The sequence below is a fragment of the Danio aesculapii genome, chromosome 8 (assembly GCF_903798145.1).
Source record: "Danio aesculapii chromosome 8, fDanAes4.1, whole genome shotgun sequence".
Lineage (NCBI taxonomy): Eukaryota > Metazoa > Chordata > Actinopteri > Cypriniformes > Danionidae > Danio > Danio aesculapii.
Window position 1 is genome coordinate 25149332 of NC_079442.1, and position 16808 is coordinate 25166139.

The window sequence follows — 16808 nt, forward strand, 5'->3', positions numbered from 1 at the left end:
AATAACAAAACACAGGTAATGAAGTACCTCACAGCCTTTAGCCATTGCAAATCCACCACCCAGCAGCAAAATGATATTCCATGGCACGCACTCCTGAGCTTTTCTCCATGACAACAGGGGCACATATGGAGTATTGGAGGCTGAAAATGAAAATGAATTATGACTTCATGAGTCTGACCATCTCTGCCTCTGATTAAGTACAAATCATACAAAAACATGAAAGTGAGATATAAACATATTTTCAATGTGGGGGTGTTAAAGAGAATAGTTTATTGAAAGACTCATATCAGTCGTGCGGTAAATCTGAATAAACCTGTATGCAGGTAAAAATATATAAATGTATATAGAACACCATGCAGAGTTTAAGATGTTTCCATTCTCTCTCTTTCTCTGTCTCTGCATTCATGTTGTTGAGCAAAGCGTCTACAGGAAACGCTGTGTGTTTGACATCTCAATTTGATTACATCTTTTGAACTGCACAAGGAAGGAAAATTGATTTGGAACTGGTGGAGAAAAAAAAAACTGCATCTGACAGGAGATGAAATGTAGAACTTTACTTTGTTTGATTGATACTAAAAATGGTAATGTGGACTCCAGCATGTCTGATGCAGCCGCATTTCACAGCTTTCAACATAAAACACTGCCCCTGACCAACAGAGGGATTTATAAGTAAAGTGATGTTTAACAGAGCAAGGAAATTTTGACAGTTTATTTTTATTTTCTGGAGAAATCCTTATTTATTTTAGTTTGACTGGAGTAAAAGCATCTTTTTAATAAATCTGTATATTAAATAAATTAATTAAATATTATATGTATATAATTAGAGTCAAAATTATTAGCCTCTTTAAGATTTTTCTTCTGGGGGGATTTACAGAACAAACAATTGTTGTCCAGTGACTTGTCCATTTAACCTAACTTGCCTAGTTAGCATTAGTCAAGCTTAAGTTAAACTGCTTAAATTGCAATTAAGGCTGAATACTAATATCTTGCACATTATCTAGTAAAATAGTATGTATTGTCATCATGGCAAAGACAAAATAAATTAGTTACTAGAAGTTATTTTTTTAAACTGTAATGTTAAAAAGAGCTCATGTAAGAAAATGTGTTTTTTTTAAACAAAACAATGTGGATAAGAGTCATGCTAAATAAGCATATTAGCATATATATATATATATATATATATATATATATATATATATATATATATATATATATATATATATATATATATATAGATATATATATATAATTTTTATTTATTTATTTTATTTTTTTTTTTTTTGTGACCTGGGACCACAAAACCATTTATAAGGGTACATTTTGGGAAATTTAGATTTATAGATTAAAATTTTTTCAGTTTTTAAAGAAGACCTATTATCCAAAAATCACTTTTATTAAAGGTTTACATTTTTCAAGGTATTTAAACCTTTTAATCAGTCTGTGAATATAACCAGCTTCTAATGGTGAAAATGTTTTTTTTTTAATCACACTCTGCAGAAACACTTTGATTGACATTCTTCCTTTGTACATGTCATCAGAGGGATGATTATTTTGCTCATTAGTGATGATCTTGCCCTCATAAGCAAGTAGATTTTCAAAGTATTTGCTATATTATTTTTATTTTCTTGAGAATGTATTATTTCTTTTAGACTGACTTGAACAAAAGCATATTTTTAATACATTTATATATTAAATAAATAAATTAAGGTGGTTCATTCCACTGTGGGGAGCCCTAATGCATAAAGGGACTAAGCCGAAGGAAATTTTTAGAGTCAATATTATTAGCCTATGTAAGATTATTTTTTTCGACTGGCTACAGAACACTGTGGCCAATGACTTGACCAATTAACCTAACTTGCTTTGTTAACCCATTTAACCTAGTCAAGCTTTTAAATTGCAATTAGGGTTTTTAAAACTAGAATGTTTAAATGTGGTTTAAAAATTCTCCCACCATTAAACAGCATTTGTGAATTTTTTGAAAAAGAATTTCACAGAACTATATATAACAGGTATAGGCAGCATAGTTGCAACAAAATAATAAGTCATTGTTTGTTTTACACGTGGAATATTATTTTTGTATGTATGTACACTGAATAAGAATTTTTTAAAAATTAAATATAGAAATACATTTTATCAGTGAACATTCACTTCATTATAATGGAGTAACTGATAAATTATATGAATCCTTTTATATATATGCACAAACATTCAGTACACAACATAACAAATAACAAATTGTGTTCAGAGCTAATGTAAGGAAAGTATGTTCTCTTTTAAGCAACGAAGATAAACAAGAGTCTTTCTAAATTAGCATATTTTTGCTATGCCGAGTCAGCTTTTAAAGATCAGCATTAAATAAAATTATACTGTATTTGTAACCCCCGTCACAAAACCATTTATAAGGGTACGTTTTGAGAAATTTTTTATTTATAGATCAAAATTATTTCAGTTTTAAAGAGGACCTATTATGCAAAAATCACTTTTATATGAGCTTTAAAAATAGTTGTGTGGCAACAGTCTGTGAATATAACCAGCTTCTAATGGTAAAACTTTATTAACTTAATTAATATTAACTTCATAAAAAAAATTAGAGAGGGAAAGCCCCACCCATTACTGACAATCTCTCCCTCATAAGCATAGAAAGTTAGTCTTGTTTTTGAATCTGCCACTATGCTGACACATAGGCATTTGTAGCTCCACCCTCCTTCGAAAAGAGCACAATCTAATTTGAATTTAAAGCGGGAGTCACCAAAACAGCATGCCTAAAAGAGGCAGATTCAAAGAGTTATAAAACATTATTTGTGGGGTATTTGGAGCTGAAAATTCACATACGCATTCTAGGGACATCGAGACTTATTTTACATCATGTAAAAAAGGAACATAATATGTCGCCTTTAACTACAATAATAGATGAATGTTTCAGATAGAGAGATTCAGCAATATAAACATGTATTTTATTCAAATACATAATACTATTATTACTAAAAGTATAAAATCATTATTTTACATGCATTTCTACTTGGCTTTTTAAATATGTAGAATGTGCAACGAGGCATTATTAAGAGATATCTTTTTTGCAGATTATTATAATCGCTCTGCTCACAGTTCTCTGCTGGATCTTTCTGAAACACACTAATCTGAATCATTAACATTCCTCCTCTTATTCAACATTAACCACATTCACACGTGTTCTACAAACCTCTTTGCCTACCAGAATGAACTGTGCTCCTGGAAATTTACTAAGTCGATGACATGTAGCGTTTTGCCTGCCAAACATTTCAGTTAGCAAATTCTGCTCTATTTGGCTTGATTTATCATATAAATTTGAATATTATTGATGGATTGTTGAGTTGCTTCAATTTGAAGTTACTAATTTCATCATCCGTAGCTCAATTCTCTCAGCTGCTGTAAGACCAGAATACAGAAAGTCAATAAACCACCCACTGACCTCTGGAATCGAACCACCAGCGGAGAGATGGACGCTGAGATGGGAAGAAAAAGAGGATGGAGATGATGATGACTCCAGTCACAGCATCAGACACATAGCTGATAGGAAATAAACACACACACATGCAGACAGAAGTGATTAGACACCATTCAGTATTATTCGAGATCTACTTTGGTTAACAAGCTGTTAGCCATTTACTAAAATATTTACGCATAATATTACACACTGCTTAAAAGTGATCAAACTAAATAAATAAATAAGATGTTATAAAAGGTTAGTTAACTTCAGAAATACCATGTGACAGTTTTTTGTCACTCTATTGAATGTCGTGAAATCAGCCATTGTTTATTATAGTGAGCAATGTTTACAGCATAGGTCTCAAACTCGATTCCTGGAGGGTCGCAGCTCTGCACAGTTTTACTTCAACCCTAATCAAACACAGCTGATCCAACTAATCAAGGTGTCCAAGTCTACTAGACACCACTAAGCAGGTGTGTGTTGAAGTTGGTTGAAGCTAATCTGTGCAGAGCTATGGCCCTTTAGGAATTGAGTTGGAGAGCATTGGTTTACAGCATTCAAATACGGTCATGCTTGCTTGATGAGTGATGACCAATGAGATTAATCATGTGACACATTTGAACTAATGAGATTTTTTCTAGCCCATCCAGCAGGTATGACTGAGCTTTAGTTTATGTTTACTGATCTATATAATCTGTGTTTCCTCTAGGATTTTTTTCCAGCTGTGGCGGCAGGCCTTTTTTTACACAGATCTACCAACTACCTGTGGCGTTATTTCAATGAAAAATGTCCTGAGCGCAGTATTAGAAGTCGAGATCGCATTATGTAATAACCTTCAAGCATGCTGATCTCTTTGCTTGCTCTATTTCCTCTGCTCGTGCACAAAACTTCTTGCACGCCCCCTCAAATATAAGCCACTTTAAGAGCGCGCAGATCTTCTTGTGCGCTGTCAAATAAACGCTGCTGAAGTGCGATTTAGTTCGTTTATGTAACAAGTATGTCTCCAGCATTTATTAGACTTGCTAGGAATATTTATGAATGTCTCCAATAGACCTACAGAGCAGTATTAATGAGTCCTGAAGTAAAGTAAAATGCTATACGTCGTGTTTGCTGGCCTCAAGCATCACGCACCTGTCAGTCAGTCAGTCAGTCAGTCAGTCAGTCAGTCAGCACGTAACCTTAAAGGGTTAAACAAATAACACACAGCACTACTATGGTTACTACTAAGTTTGTGCGGTTATAATTCACTTAACTATTAATACGTTTTACTGCGATTATCATCCGCTATTAAAAAAAATAAAATGTTTTGAATGAGAAGTTGTAATATAGCCGTGGCGGGATGAATTTTGGCGTGGTGCCCCGCCATGGAAGAATGAATGTAGCGGAAACCATGATTATGTAAATAAAACTAAACTAAATGTGCTCATCTTATGAATCAGATCTCTTCAGAAGACATGGATTATGTTATGAAGCATCATACTTTTAATAGGAGGATTAAAATTATTTTTATTTTTTATATATATATATATTTTTTTATTTATTTAAAATATATTTTGTGTTCATTAAAAAAACGAAAGTCTGGGTTTAGAACAACACAGTGGTGAGTAAATTATATATTACAATATAAAATATTTTGAGGTGAACTAATCCCTTGCAGGGGCAGCACAGTGGCTCAGTGGTTAGCACTGTCGCCGAACAGCAAGAAGGTCGCTGTTTCGAATCCCAGCTGGGCCAGTTGGCATTTCTATGTGGACTTTGCCAGTGTTCGTGTTCCAAAGACATGTGCTGTAAGTGAACTGGATAAACTAAACTGGCCGTAGTGTATGAGTGTGTGTGTGTGTGTGTGTATGGGTGTTTCCCAGTACTGGGTTGCAGCTGGAAAGGCATCTGCTGCATAAAACATATGCCGGAATAGTTGACAGTTCATTCTGCTGTGGTGTTCTTAATAAACAAGGGACTAAGCTGAAGGAGAATAAATGAATTAGAGCTGCAAAACATTCTTGAATACTCCTACTGACTTTTATTGCTAAGGCAAATAGCTTTTATGATTTTCATAATTTAGTGGACATGTGTAGTATGTGTGTGGCATGGATTTTGCCTGGAGCGAGTCAAAATCCTCTCTTTCAGAAATCTATAATCCGCCTACAAATGTCCAATTTATAGGTCTAAGTAGTGTAAAACTTATAAGATCACAGCAGAATGTAAGATTTAAAATGTGAATGAAAATGTCAGAAAAGACATTAATGCAAGCAACACTGCTGATATCACATCTCAGCACATTAATATGAAGCACAGAATCAGTGTAATTGCCATAACCCTGCTAACCAATTCATCATATCATGTTCGCCGTGCTCGCAGTCCTGTTCCACTCATCTACAGGTGTTGAATCACCCAGAAACGTCTTACTCTGTTCTCTTTCTGCTTCTATTTGTCTCTACTTGCTGGATATCTGGCTAGTTTAGAGATGACTCAAAGTGAACTGACATCCTGGAGATAGAGAAAGGTCAGCTCAGTGGAGGAAGCGGATAAACTGGTCCATACTTCTGAACCTGTCTGTCAATGTGCATTAGTGTGATGGAGCACAAAAAAAAAGAAAAGAAAAAAAAAAGATTTTTTTTCTGGCTGACACTGTAAGTGGAATCCAGTTTAAAGATTAACCTGACATAGTGTATAACTTAACCTTTAATTTCAGTGATTGACATTTATATTAACAGTGTTCCAATGTGTTATTGAATTTAAATCAATTAATTCCTAGTAGCACATGTTTGTTTAAGCACATATGAAATGCATTTGACATTTACACAATGAAGGCATGAACATCCTGCTATTGTGTAAAATGCATTACATATTTTGACAACACTAAATAGTCTAATGCTAAAACAATTGTTCAATTATGACATTATACTGATTATTAATCTGGTTATTTATGTTGTAAAAAATAAAGTATTTATGCAGTTGCTCATTTTATAGTCTTAAAGGTTGAAAATAGTCCATCAGAACATGTTAAATTTGTTTTTAGAGGGAGAGATGTTAAAATTGTAAATACATTAACAACTATAAAACTTAAAAAAGACATTGGATTCATCTTGCTTGCATCTTAAAGTGAAAACATGTCATGCATATTTTTCACTACCTGCATTTCTTACCCTTTGGGGAAGAAAACCGACCATCCGGTCACAAATTTCGGATCTCGTGTGAAGAGTAGGATGGCAAAAATAATAAAGAAGAAAGCGATGGATCCTTCTGCAAATCTAGTTGATGAGAAGAATATATTTGAATCGAATAAATATGCCGGAAAGCCCAACAGAGCTGAGTGCTGAGTGACTTACTTTATCGGGCCCAGTTTCTTGTAGTCTTCATCAATAACAGCGTTTGCTTTAGCTTCTGCTGCAGCCCGCTCGTCATTTTTACTGATACAAAGTCTGGTCAAAAACAGACATTTAAAATATATAATTTATTCATAATAAGCAGTCATGAAAATATACATATAAAATAAACTATATTTTTATAATACTTTATAATAAATAAATAAAAGTAAAAAAAGCATTACTCCAAATAAATGAAAAATAATGTAAATACAAAGTAAAGTAAATAAAATGTTGAATACCTGGTAAAAAAATCATAAAAATAACAGAAACTAAATATTTCCTAAATAATAATTTAGACATATTTGTTCAACCCAGGCTCATTCTGATTTTGTACCCCTATATACATTTCTGGAGAGTGCCAAATACTTTTATTTTTCGCAGTTTCTGCTTTCGCAAATCCACCAGAGGCCGCTGTGTACGCTTTCTCAGACCTCAAATTTCTCTTGTGAGTGCCATTCACACTTCCTGTTCTCACGTAAATCCACCAGAGGCCGCTGTCGACTGACTGACCAACAGACTGATCCCCCCCACCCTCCGCGCTCCCTAAACCCAACCAATAGTGTTTTAAAAAAGCACCGATTGACTTGCACACCCCCTTCCCTAAACCCAACCGCAGTGTTTTCAAAAGCAATCCAGAAAAAGAAAAGCCCCGATTTGACCAAATTTTCAGATTTTACCATACTCTCAGCGTTATTTTCTTGTTTATTGCATTTTATTTTTTAGCCTGTGTTTTTGTCTTAACTGCTTTGTGGAACCGTTCTTCACCAAACTCGAACCCCGTTGTCGTGGTCAACTCCGCTCTGCATTTCAAGTCCGCCAACGTAAGTGTCAAGCTACCAAACAAACTGGTTACAGCGGAAAAGCCGTCCATATGGAGGTAAGCGGTCAGCTGGTAAGCAAAAAAAGGACAACATCATACTGTCCCATAGCGTTTGTTTTAAAGATAAAATGCAGCCATCCGTAGCTCTGGCTACATAATTTGCGATCTCCAGAAATGTATATACGGCTACGTTTTCAAAATGAGCCTATGTTGTATTTGTTTGTTTTTTTACATAATCAATTCTGTCTACAGTATATAAAAACAACTTGATCATATTTGTGGATCCACCGAAAAGCTCTGAATCTGATACAGAACCTACAACGCGTTTCATCGATAAGTATTCAGAACACATATTTACCGTGTATTGAGCCCCCCATAGAGAAAAGCAATCCAGATCCAGCCCAGAATGAGGAAGAGAAGCATGAGTGGGAATGCGAAGACAAACCATGACCCGAAGTTTATGAGGTCACATTCAGGGAAGTAGCTACAGACACAATCACACAAAACAATGTAATTACGCAACAAACAATCCAGAAGTGAGCAGCAAGCAGAGTAACATGCAAGTTTAGCGATTGCATTAAAGGATAAGTTCACCCAACAGTCATTCCAATTCAATGAGACCTTCGCTCATCATCAGAAAACACATTGAGAATTTTATCAAGAATTCTCTCATCCTCCACAGACAGCAAAGTTCCAACACAAAAATACATAAATATGCTAAAAACATCCCAAAACTGGCCAGAGTGTTGGAATATCATCAAGCTATAGAATGAGAATTCCTTAATGGGCGTATATAACTAAAATAATGACTTTAATTAACCGCTGCTTCTTCTCAGTGTCAGTATAGGGGGCACATTCAGGAGAATGCTGACGTATTACCTTGGATGAGCCTGTTTTTTTTGTTTCAAACAGAGGAAATTACATGTCGGCATCCAGGGTGTACATGACTGAATGCACACACTAAACTGGCACTGAGTAAACGAGGCTGTTTAATAAATTATTGTTTTGTGTGTACTTTAAAGTATTCTCCTAGCTTCTTAATATTCAGACTGAACCACTTATTGACTGTTTTGATTGTTTTTTTTTGGGGGGGGTACTTTTCTCAACCTTGAAAGAGTCTGCACCCTTGTTATCTGAAAAATAAAGGAGCTCTCAGATTTGATACAGAATATCTTCATTTGTATTCAGAAAGGGTTTGGAACAACATAAGGATAACTATTGAGATTTTTGGGTCAATTATTAGGAAAATATTTGGGTGAACTATAACTAAGCACTTTCATTTAAGAACAAAACTTTCAAATACATAATTCAATAACACATAGCCCTATTTAGTTACCTTTCTGGAATTAGATATCTAACTGAACAGACGATTTACAGTTACAATTACTGTCAACGTCTACAGAAATTATTCATTGGATTTGGATGTGGAAGTGTTTGCAAACAATTTATATGGGCTGAATTTAAACAATCAAATTAAGTTGAACATTAAATTAACTTTGTTTGTTTACATTAAGTCCATATAAATAGTTTGCAACCAAAACATTTTGTAAATCCAATTAATAATTTTTTTTTTCAGTGTACTTCCCTAATACATCTAACATCAGCCTCTTATTCATGATCTCAACAATATAGTCAAAACTATACTTTCCAGTGTCTTCAAATTCAAAATTTTTAAAAACTGAAGCTTTGACCAGTTTCACCATCAAATGACAGTGACGCTTATTTTGGATAAATACAATATTTGTTATGTGATGAGACACTGACAAGGAAGTGTGGATCCAAATGCAGGGTTTATTTACCAGAATGGTCAGGCAAGCAATAGTCAATACAGGAACAAACAGATGTATACGGGCAATCCAGTGTTATGGTCGATAAACAGGCAGATGGTCAAAAGGCAGGCAGCATACAAAGTAAATAAACAAACAAAACAAAGCAAGGGTCAAACACAGAAAGTCAAGGTAAAGCTGCGGTCACACTTGACTTTTCTTCCCATAGGCTTCCATTCATACGCACGCGAATGCGTCAGACCGGAAACGCAGGGTCATGCGTCGAGTTTCGCATGTTGCTGTGGTGCAAAGTTTAAGCTTGGTGAACTCTAACCTGCGAAATCGCATCACTTGACTGCGTGAGACCAATCGAGGATCAAAACAGGACCTCTCTGGACAGAAATTAAAAACATGGAGCAGTCGCTCACTTTAATCAATGTCTAATCATCTTGTTTAATCCTGCCCCTTTTCGCAGCGCCGCACGACAGAATTTCGCACACACAAAGCACTGTGTGACCGTAGCTTTAGACAAGGCAAAGGAAACCACGTCGTAACATCACACACAGTAAACAAGACTCAGCAACAATGTCTTTGAGTGTGTGTCTTTATGGCCCATTTGATTAGTCCTGAACAGCTTCAGCTGCGTGTGTTTGCAATCAAAGGTGAACTGGAACAGGTGTGAGAGTACAGGTATGATGGAATTTGTAGTTCATTTGATGGCAGATTTGTAGTTCTCCAGTGATCTGCATAGGCTAGATCACTGGTGATTGTGACAGTAATGTGTCTGCATTAATTCTATTCAAGCCATTTCAAGTTTTGTTGATTATACTGAGTGACAAGACATTTCATTATTATTGCTCATAGAACCTATAGTTACACTATTACATATATCTGGTCACTAGGGTCCCTATGCATTTTCTATTAAAAAAGAAAAAACTCTTATTATAACTCTATATACTCTTCTTATAATTTCTTTTCTATATTGATTCTTTTTTAATATCCTCCTAAGACCCCGCCCATTGAACTTGTGTCCTCTGTAGTGGACATTGTGTTTTCATGAATTTTCATTGAATTTTTTGAGCTACTCTGTCAAATCTGTTGTACTGTTGAGAGGACATCCTGGGCTTTCTAGTGATATGTCATTTGATTGCATGCTAGGAACCACTTCATACACTGTATCCAAAATGGCCGGCATACAAACACGTTTTATGGGAAGGAGAGGGGCATGTAAAATGTAGCTTTTTAAATGTTTTTTTTTACTATTATTATTACATATATATTTGTTTATTAAAGTGTCAGGGAAAATACATTTAGCTTTCAAAGCTGTTAATTTGTTTGTGTTTCAAATTATCATGTTTTTTTTAATGTCCACTATAGTGGACACCATGACTATCTTAATGTAATTAATGACAGCATGTCATAGGAGGCAGAACTGAAGCAGAGACGATTCTTTATAAGATAGTTTAGGGAGACTCTGACTTTGAGTCTGACAATCAGACAATTAGCAAATTAGAGACAATTAGAGAATGACAATCAGTTTTAAATCGCTTTTATGTTAAATTTGTTTTGGATTAACATCACTTTTTTCTTTTTTTGAGTTCTGTTCTCTTTCAGACTAAACTGTTTCAGGAATTTCAATACAAAAGGAAAAAATGGCTTTTGTTTTGTTTTTGTTACATTAATATTTAATTAATATCCCTTTACAGCCATATCCTGTACAGTTCTGTTGTCTGAGTTTGGCGGTCGTTTCAAACTAAAATGGTCGTGTGGTCCACTACAGTGGACCACACGACAATATTAAAAATATAATATTAAATATAACAATATTAAAAATAAAAACAAAATGTAAAAACAAAATGTTTTTTTTTAACCCAAAGGATGTAGGAAATCACAGAAAAAAGCAAAAAAAAGAGAAAAAAAATGTCTTTGGGTCTCAGGAGGATATACATTATAATCCATTATTCATAATAAATGAATTAGGGAATATTAGGTTGATGGTTGATGTACAGTATAAGAAAATGCATGCAAATGCAAAATAGCATGACTTGAAGTAGCAAAACAAAATGTACATTTACACACAAAATGACAGTGTAAGTGAAGCTTTTTGACACAATGATTATTTGTTTTTTTTAGCTCAACTGTCAGAAATGGAACACAGAATTGTGGTATAACAAAGGCAATGAAAGACACATCTATGCTGCCTTCAAAATTTGATCAGAAGAAGGAATCTCCAGAGACAGGAAGTGAAGCAGAAAATTTGATTTGGATGTCCAAAGGCAGCCATTATGTGCACTTTTTGTTGGCATGGCAACATTTCCAAAATGAACATTCTTTTATTATTTACTCACCATTCATTTGTTCAAAACCTGTTCGAGTTTCTTTATTCTGTTGATTGACTGCCATGGTATTTGTTCTTCCTATTATGTTCAACAGAAGAAACTCAGGGTCAGTAAATATTGAGTACTTTTTCATTTTTCTGTGAACTATCCCTTTAATGAAAGGTATTTTCAAAGGAGCTTCCCAGGCAGAGCTTGCCACTAGCATCATTTTTGTGCAATCATGAACAGTTCACAACATGTATTCACCACCCCTGTCCAAGAATTTGTGTTGGAGTACCAGATGAAATTTTGTAAAGCCTTTACAATGTTATGTGCACCTTTGGTTTACTAAACGCAGAAATTATTTTTAAAAAGTCCATTCACGCTAAATTGCCAAGAAGTCCTAAAGTGATAAAGGGATTAACAATGGTTTTATTGGAGTAAATAAGACAAATAAACACCTAATGTAACATATTCAACACTAAACATTTATCATAAATACTCAATTTCATATACATGTAACATTTCAGATTTCTCACACACTGTAAAAAAGTTGACTCAACTTAAAATTGTAAGACATCTTGCTGCATGTTTTTTTTTTATTTTACTAATTGGGTTAAAACTTGAGTCAACTCAAAGAAGTTTGGCAGCAATTGCCTTACAATTTTAAGTTGAGTCAACTTTTTACAGTGGACATAAGGTTGTATTCTAAAAACAACCGCAGAAACATGTTTAGTGGCCCAATTGGTCTCTTTTAAATACCCATCGCATGCCTACAAGGAAAAATTGGTCCTGTTTCTTCTGTGTTAAGAAAGAATCTGATCATAGGGGTTTGGATATGTTAGAACCAGCTCTGCAATTCACTAGCACACTCAAAAAATATTTTTGCTGCTTGTTCAAACTACTTACTTAAAATGAGCTGAATCAACAGTTTTTTGGGACAACTTAATAGTTGTATGTTCAATCCACTTAAATTTGTAAAATCAATTAAGTTAACTAAATCGATTTGTGTTGGGACAACATGAAGGAATTGTGTGGAACCAAGCATTTCTATTGTACATCATGTTAAACATTTTTATAGTTTGATACTATATAGTATATTTGAGACTATAGTTTAAAATATGACATTTTTTGTAGGACACACTGACATTACAGAACAGAATTGCTTTTCAAGAGTTCACACTTAGCTGATGATTAATTATAAGCTTGTTTGGCATGCTGTCCCGGGAGAGAGCCCTGAGCTCATAAGATCCTCGAGCCCGGGGCTCCCTCCCATTGCAAGGCGAGAAGGGAGTTTGAGCTCAGGTAGATCTCGAGAACTCCCCCGCTGTAATAACCAATGAACAGCCAGTGATTGCTCTTGAGAGATAACCATTTACTAGGAGCATGTCTATAGTGCCGGTTTGGATTAGTCAATTAACTTATGTTGCATGTTTTTTGGACGGTGGGAGGAAACCGGGAAACCCGGGGGAAACCCACGTGAGCACGGGGAGAAAATGCAAACTCCGCACAGAAATGTCTGCTGGTTTGGTAAAGCCTAGAACCAGAGACATTCTTGCTGTGAGGCAACAGTGCTAAGCACTGGGCCACCGTGTCACCCATCTAGGAAGAAGGAGGAGTAGGGGTGGATGGGGGGATTCTTCAAAACGAAGATAGCGGTGGTACGTAACCCAGGGTATTTGTAGTAGCTTAGGAGTCGTCTGATTGGTGCATTGAGAATTGGATAATGCGGATCCAGCCGCTAGCAATCATAAGCACGTGATCCTCTCGAAATGTGTTTATAACTAAACTTCACTTAATTTTGCCATTATTGAATATTGTACCAGCATTCATGTATAAATATAGCATTTTATGTGTATCACAAAAAGGGTGCTTGGTTAATAGGACAGAAAGCCTAATTCGAAGAAGGTGACACTTCAATTATTAAGTTGTTTACACATTATTTATAAAAAAAAAGTGATTAATGCACGATGACTATTAGATACACCAAGTATATGCCTATGTTTGCTTCACTTGCTGTACTTATCAACTACTTCTGTTCAGAGTACATGTAAGACTTTCAGTTATGTCATCTAATGTTTTTTTAAAGGAACTCTTTTTAAGAAACTCTTGTTCTATTAAATACTGAGTTGATTTATTCACTATAACATACTCTTTAATTAAAGTCCAAAGCAGGAGTAAAAACCTTGTTGGTAACCTCAGCTCTAATTTTTGTCTAGTCATTATGAGACATGTTGTTCTTCACTGATTAAACATAAATGATGAATTATGGTAAATGATTGGAGCCTGTAGTTACTGAGAGAAATGTTTCCCAAACTGATAGTGGATCTTCAATGGCTGGAACACATTTACAAACCCTCATTTAATCACATAGGAAGTATACAAGCAACTAAAACATACAGTATTAACTGTAGACTACATAAATCTCTCAGTGAGTAAGTTTCCATTTGCCATATGTAGCTCGACTTCTTGGGCTTTTTTCACACAGAATCAACCTCTGCAAAGGTTGAAGGTTGATCCACAACACTGCATTGGTTTTATTTTGTACATACCTTTGATATTTTACTATATGACATTTACAAATTGTTTGCGCAAGCCAAACGTAAGAACATAAGCACAATCAGTTCAGTCTGAGGTCCATAGGAAAATTCAGGATCATCCGGTCAATGAGTACAATCGGTCAATCATACTGTACAGTTTATGTAATGTGAAGACAAATTATTTACATAAATATGCAATGTATTAGCAACAGAGGTTAGAAACTAAATCTATAATAAAGTAGTCGATTAACAAGCTTACACTGGTTACCTCACCACTGTTGTCAACTAATTTTCAGAGAAAATTGCTAACGGTGGAACAAAATGTTGCTAAAGGTTGCTAAATGACTTAGTGATGTCTGGTTTGTAGTTTGGACCCACCCCCCTTCCCCCCCCCCCCCCCCCCCCCCCCCCCAAAAAAAAGTGTTTTAAAACATTTGCTGTATTTTTAAAAAATAATTTAAATTTAATTAAAAATCTGTGGATATTATTCATGCACTTAAAATTGCTACATTACCTTCATTCAATGTGTTTTTGTTCATGATCAATGCATTGTCACTTTAAATGAGTGAACGCAGCACTGCAAAAAAGACTGAAAGAGGTGTTAAGCCTGCAGTCTTTAGCTCTTTTAATTTGAGTCACTTTTTAAAAGTTGCTAAAAGCCGAATGCATGTTAAAAATTGCTAGATTTGTTTCTAGGTGCTTTTTGGTTGATACACTGTAAAAAATAATATGATCAATTTGTCATGACAGCATATGTTTTTAGTTTATTGTAACTTATTAAACTAAGTTAATCATGTTCTCCACACAGAAACGCCAACTGACCCAGCCGAAGCTCGAACCAGCGACCTTCTTGCTGTAAGGCGACATCACTACCTACTGCGCCACTGCATCGCCCTTGCTTATAGTACTCTTTTCTTATTTCAAATCCAGCCACCAGTAAATTATAAAACATGTTTTAGAGCTAAGCATCAGCCATTAAAATGCACACTAATACAGTTTCAGGCAGAGAGACAATTAAAGATAGAAAATTGATCGAATGATTAAGAATTAGCTGTGTCAAATTAGCTGTAGGAATTGAATTAGCTGTTGAATTAGCTGTAAGAATCGAATGATTGTGAATTAGCTGTGCAACAGGGTCTGTGCGTCTCTTAGTAATGTTTCAGCAGCCCTGTCTCTACTAATAAACTACTTTAGGAATGGTGATGTTATTACCTCATTACTGAGAAATGTAAAATTCTTGGAGTTACATTTGATTTGTTTCTTAATTTTGACAAACAAATGAGCACAGTGGTTCTTCCATCTGAGATCAATTGCTACACTGAAAACATTTCTGCCCCACAAAGATTTGGACACTGTAATCCATGCTTTTATAACATCACGCCCTAGATTACTGTAATTCCCTTTACTGTGACCTGCCTCAAACAAACATTTCTCATCTGATAATTGTCCTAAATACTGCAGCGAGGCTTCTTACTGGAACATAAAAAGAGGAATCACATTTCCCCAATTTTAGCTTCTTAACACTGGCTTCCCATAAAGTTTAAAATTTATTTTAAAAAGTTGTAATTGTGTGCATGACTTTTTTAGACTGCACCAAAATAAAAAAGTGAACTTCTGATTCCTTACATGTCTCAAAGATCACTTTGGCCTAGTAAGCTGCTTTTTTTTATTGACACAAATTATTGCCGAGGAAAATGTTTACCTGAAAGTGTGAGATTTGCTCTTAAATTTTATTTGTTATTTCTGACTTTTGATTAAGGTCAGGCATAATTGTATACTTTTCTTTTCCTTATCTTTTCTTTTTTTATGTGATATCCTTTATTGATTTTATGTATTGTTTTTTTTTTTTTTTAATTGTGCTGTAGAATACCTTTTGACTGGACTTGACTTTGAAATGTCATGCAGATCTTCAGGAGCATTTTAGTTACAAGTTACAAGGCTCTATTTAAAGCTCAAAATTATATTTTATATTTAAAATTTGAAGCTATGTAACCATATCAAAAACACGAATGAACATGCTCAAACCGCAGACCAATTAATGGCAAATCCACAGAACCAATAATAAATTTTAAGTGATCTCTTCATTTTTTCAACATTGTTTTTTTTTGTTAGATAAAATACCATAATAAAGTGTGTTTATGCAAAATGTACAAAAAAAAAAACAATAGTAAAAAAACAATAATAGTATGTAATTTTTAAACATTTAATACTTCAAGGTCTTTGTCTTTAGTTTTTCTGCTATTGTGAGCTTTAAGTACTTCAAATAACGGAAATCATATAGTAAATGTATGTTCCTGGAATTTCTTTTGCTGTGCGTATTCTGGAAAATAACTTCACTTCACACTTAAAACATTCGTCATCAATCAAAATGAATCAGTCAACAGCCCTAAAGTGTAAATCTGATAGCAAACTATGAGATTAACTATACTTTTCTGTTTATCTTTTTTAATATTTGGTGTAATATGATCTAAAAATTCAAACTTCTGACTTTCAATGCATCCTTTACATGCAAGTCATGAACAAACTACAA

General features: G+C 34.5%; 1 protein-coding gene across 1 annotated transcript in view; it reads right to left on the reverse strand.

The window, feature by feature from the left end:
• Positions 1–16808, reverse strand: part of slc13a3 (solute carrier family 13 member 3) — a 30888-nt gene that overhangs the window by 6507 nt on the left and 7573 nt on the right. The window contains exons 6-10 of the mRNA XM_056463476.1: positions 8013–8138; positions 6796–6888; positions 6613–6717; positions 3449–3546; positions 28–140 (exon numbers count right to left, since the gene is read on the reverse strand). Of these exons, the coding sequence (XP_056319451.1) occupies positions 28–140; positions 3449–3546; positions 6613–6717; positions 6796–6888; positions 8013–8138 (535 nt within the window). The remainder of the gene's footprint in view (positions 1–27; positions 141–3448; positions 3547–6612; positions 6718–6795; positions 6889–8012; positions 8139–16808) is intronic.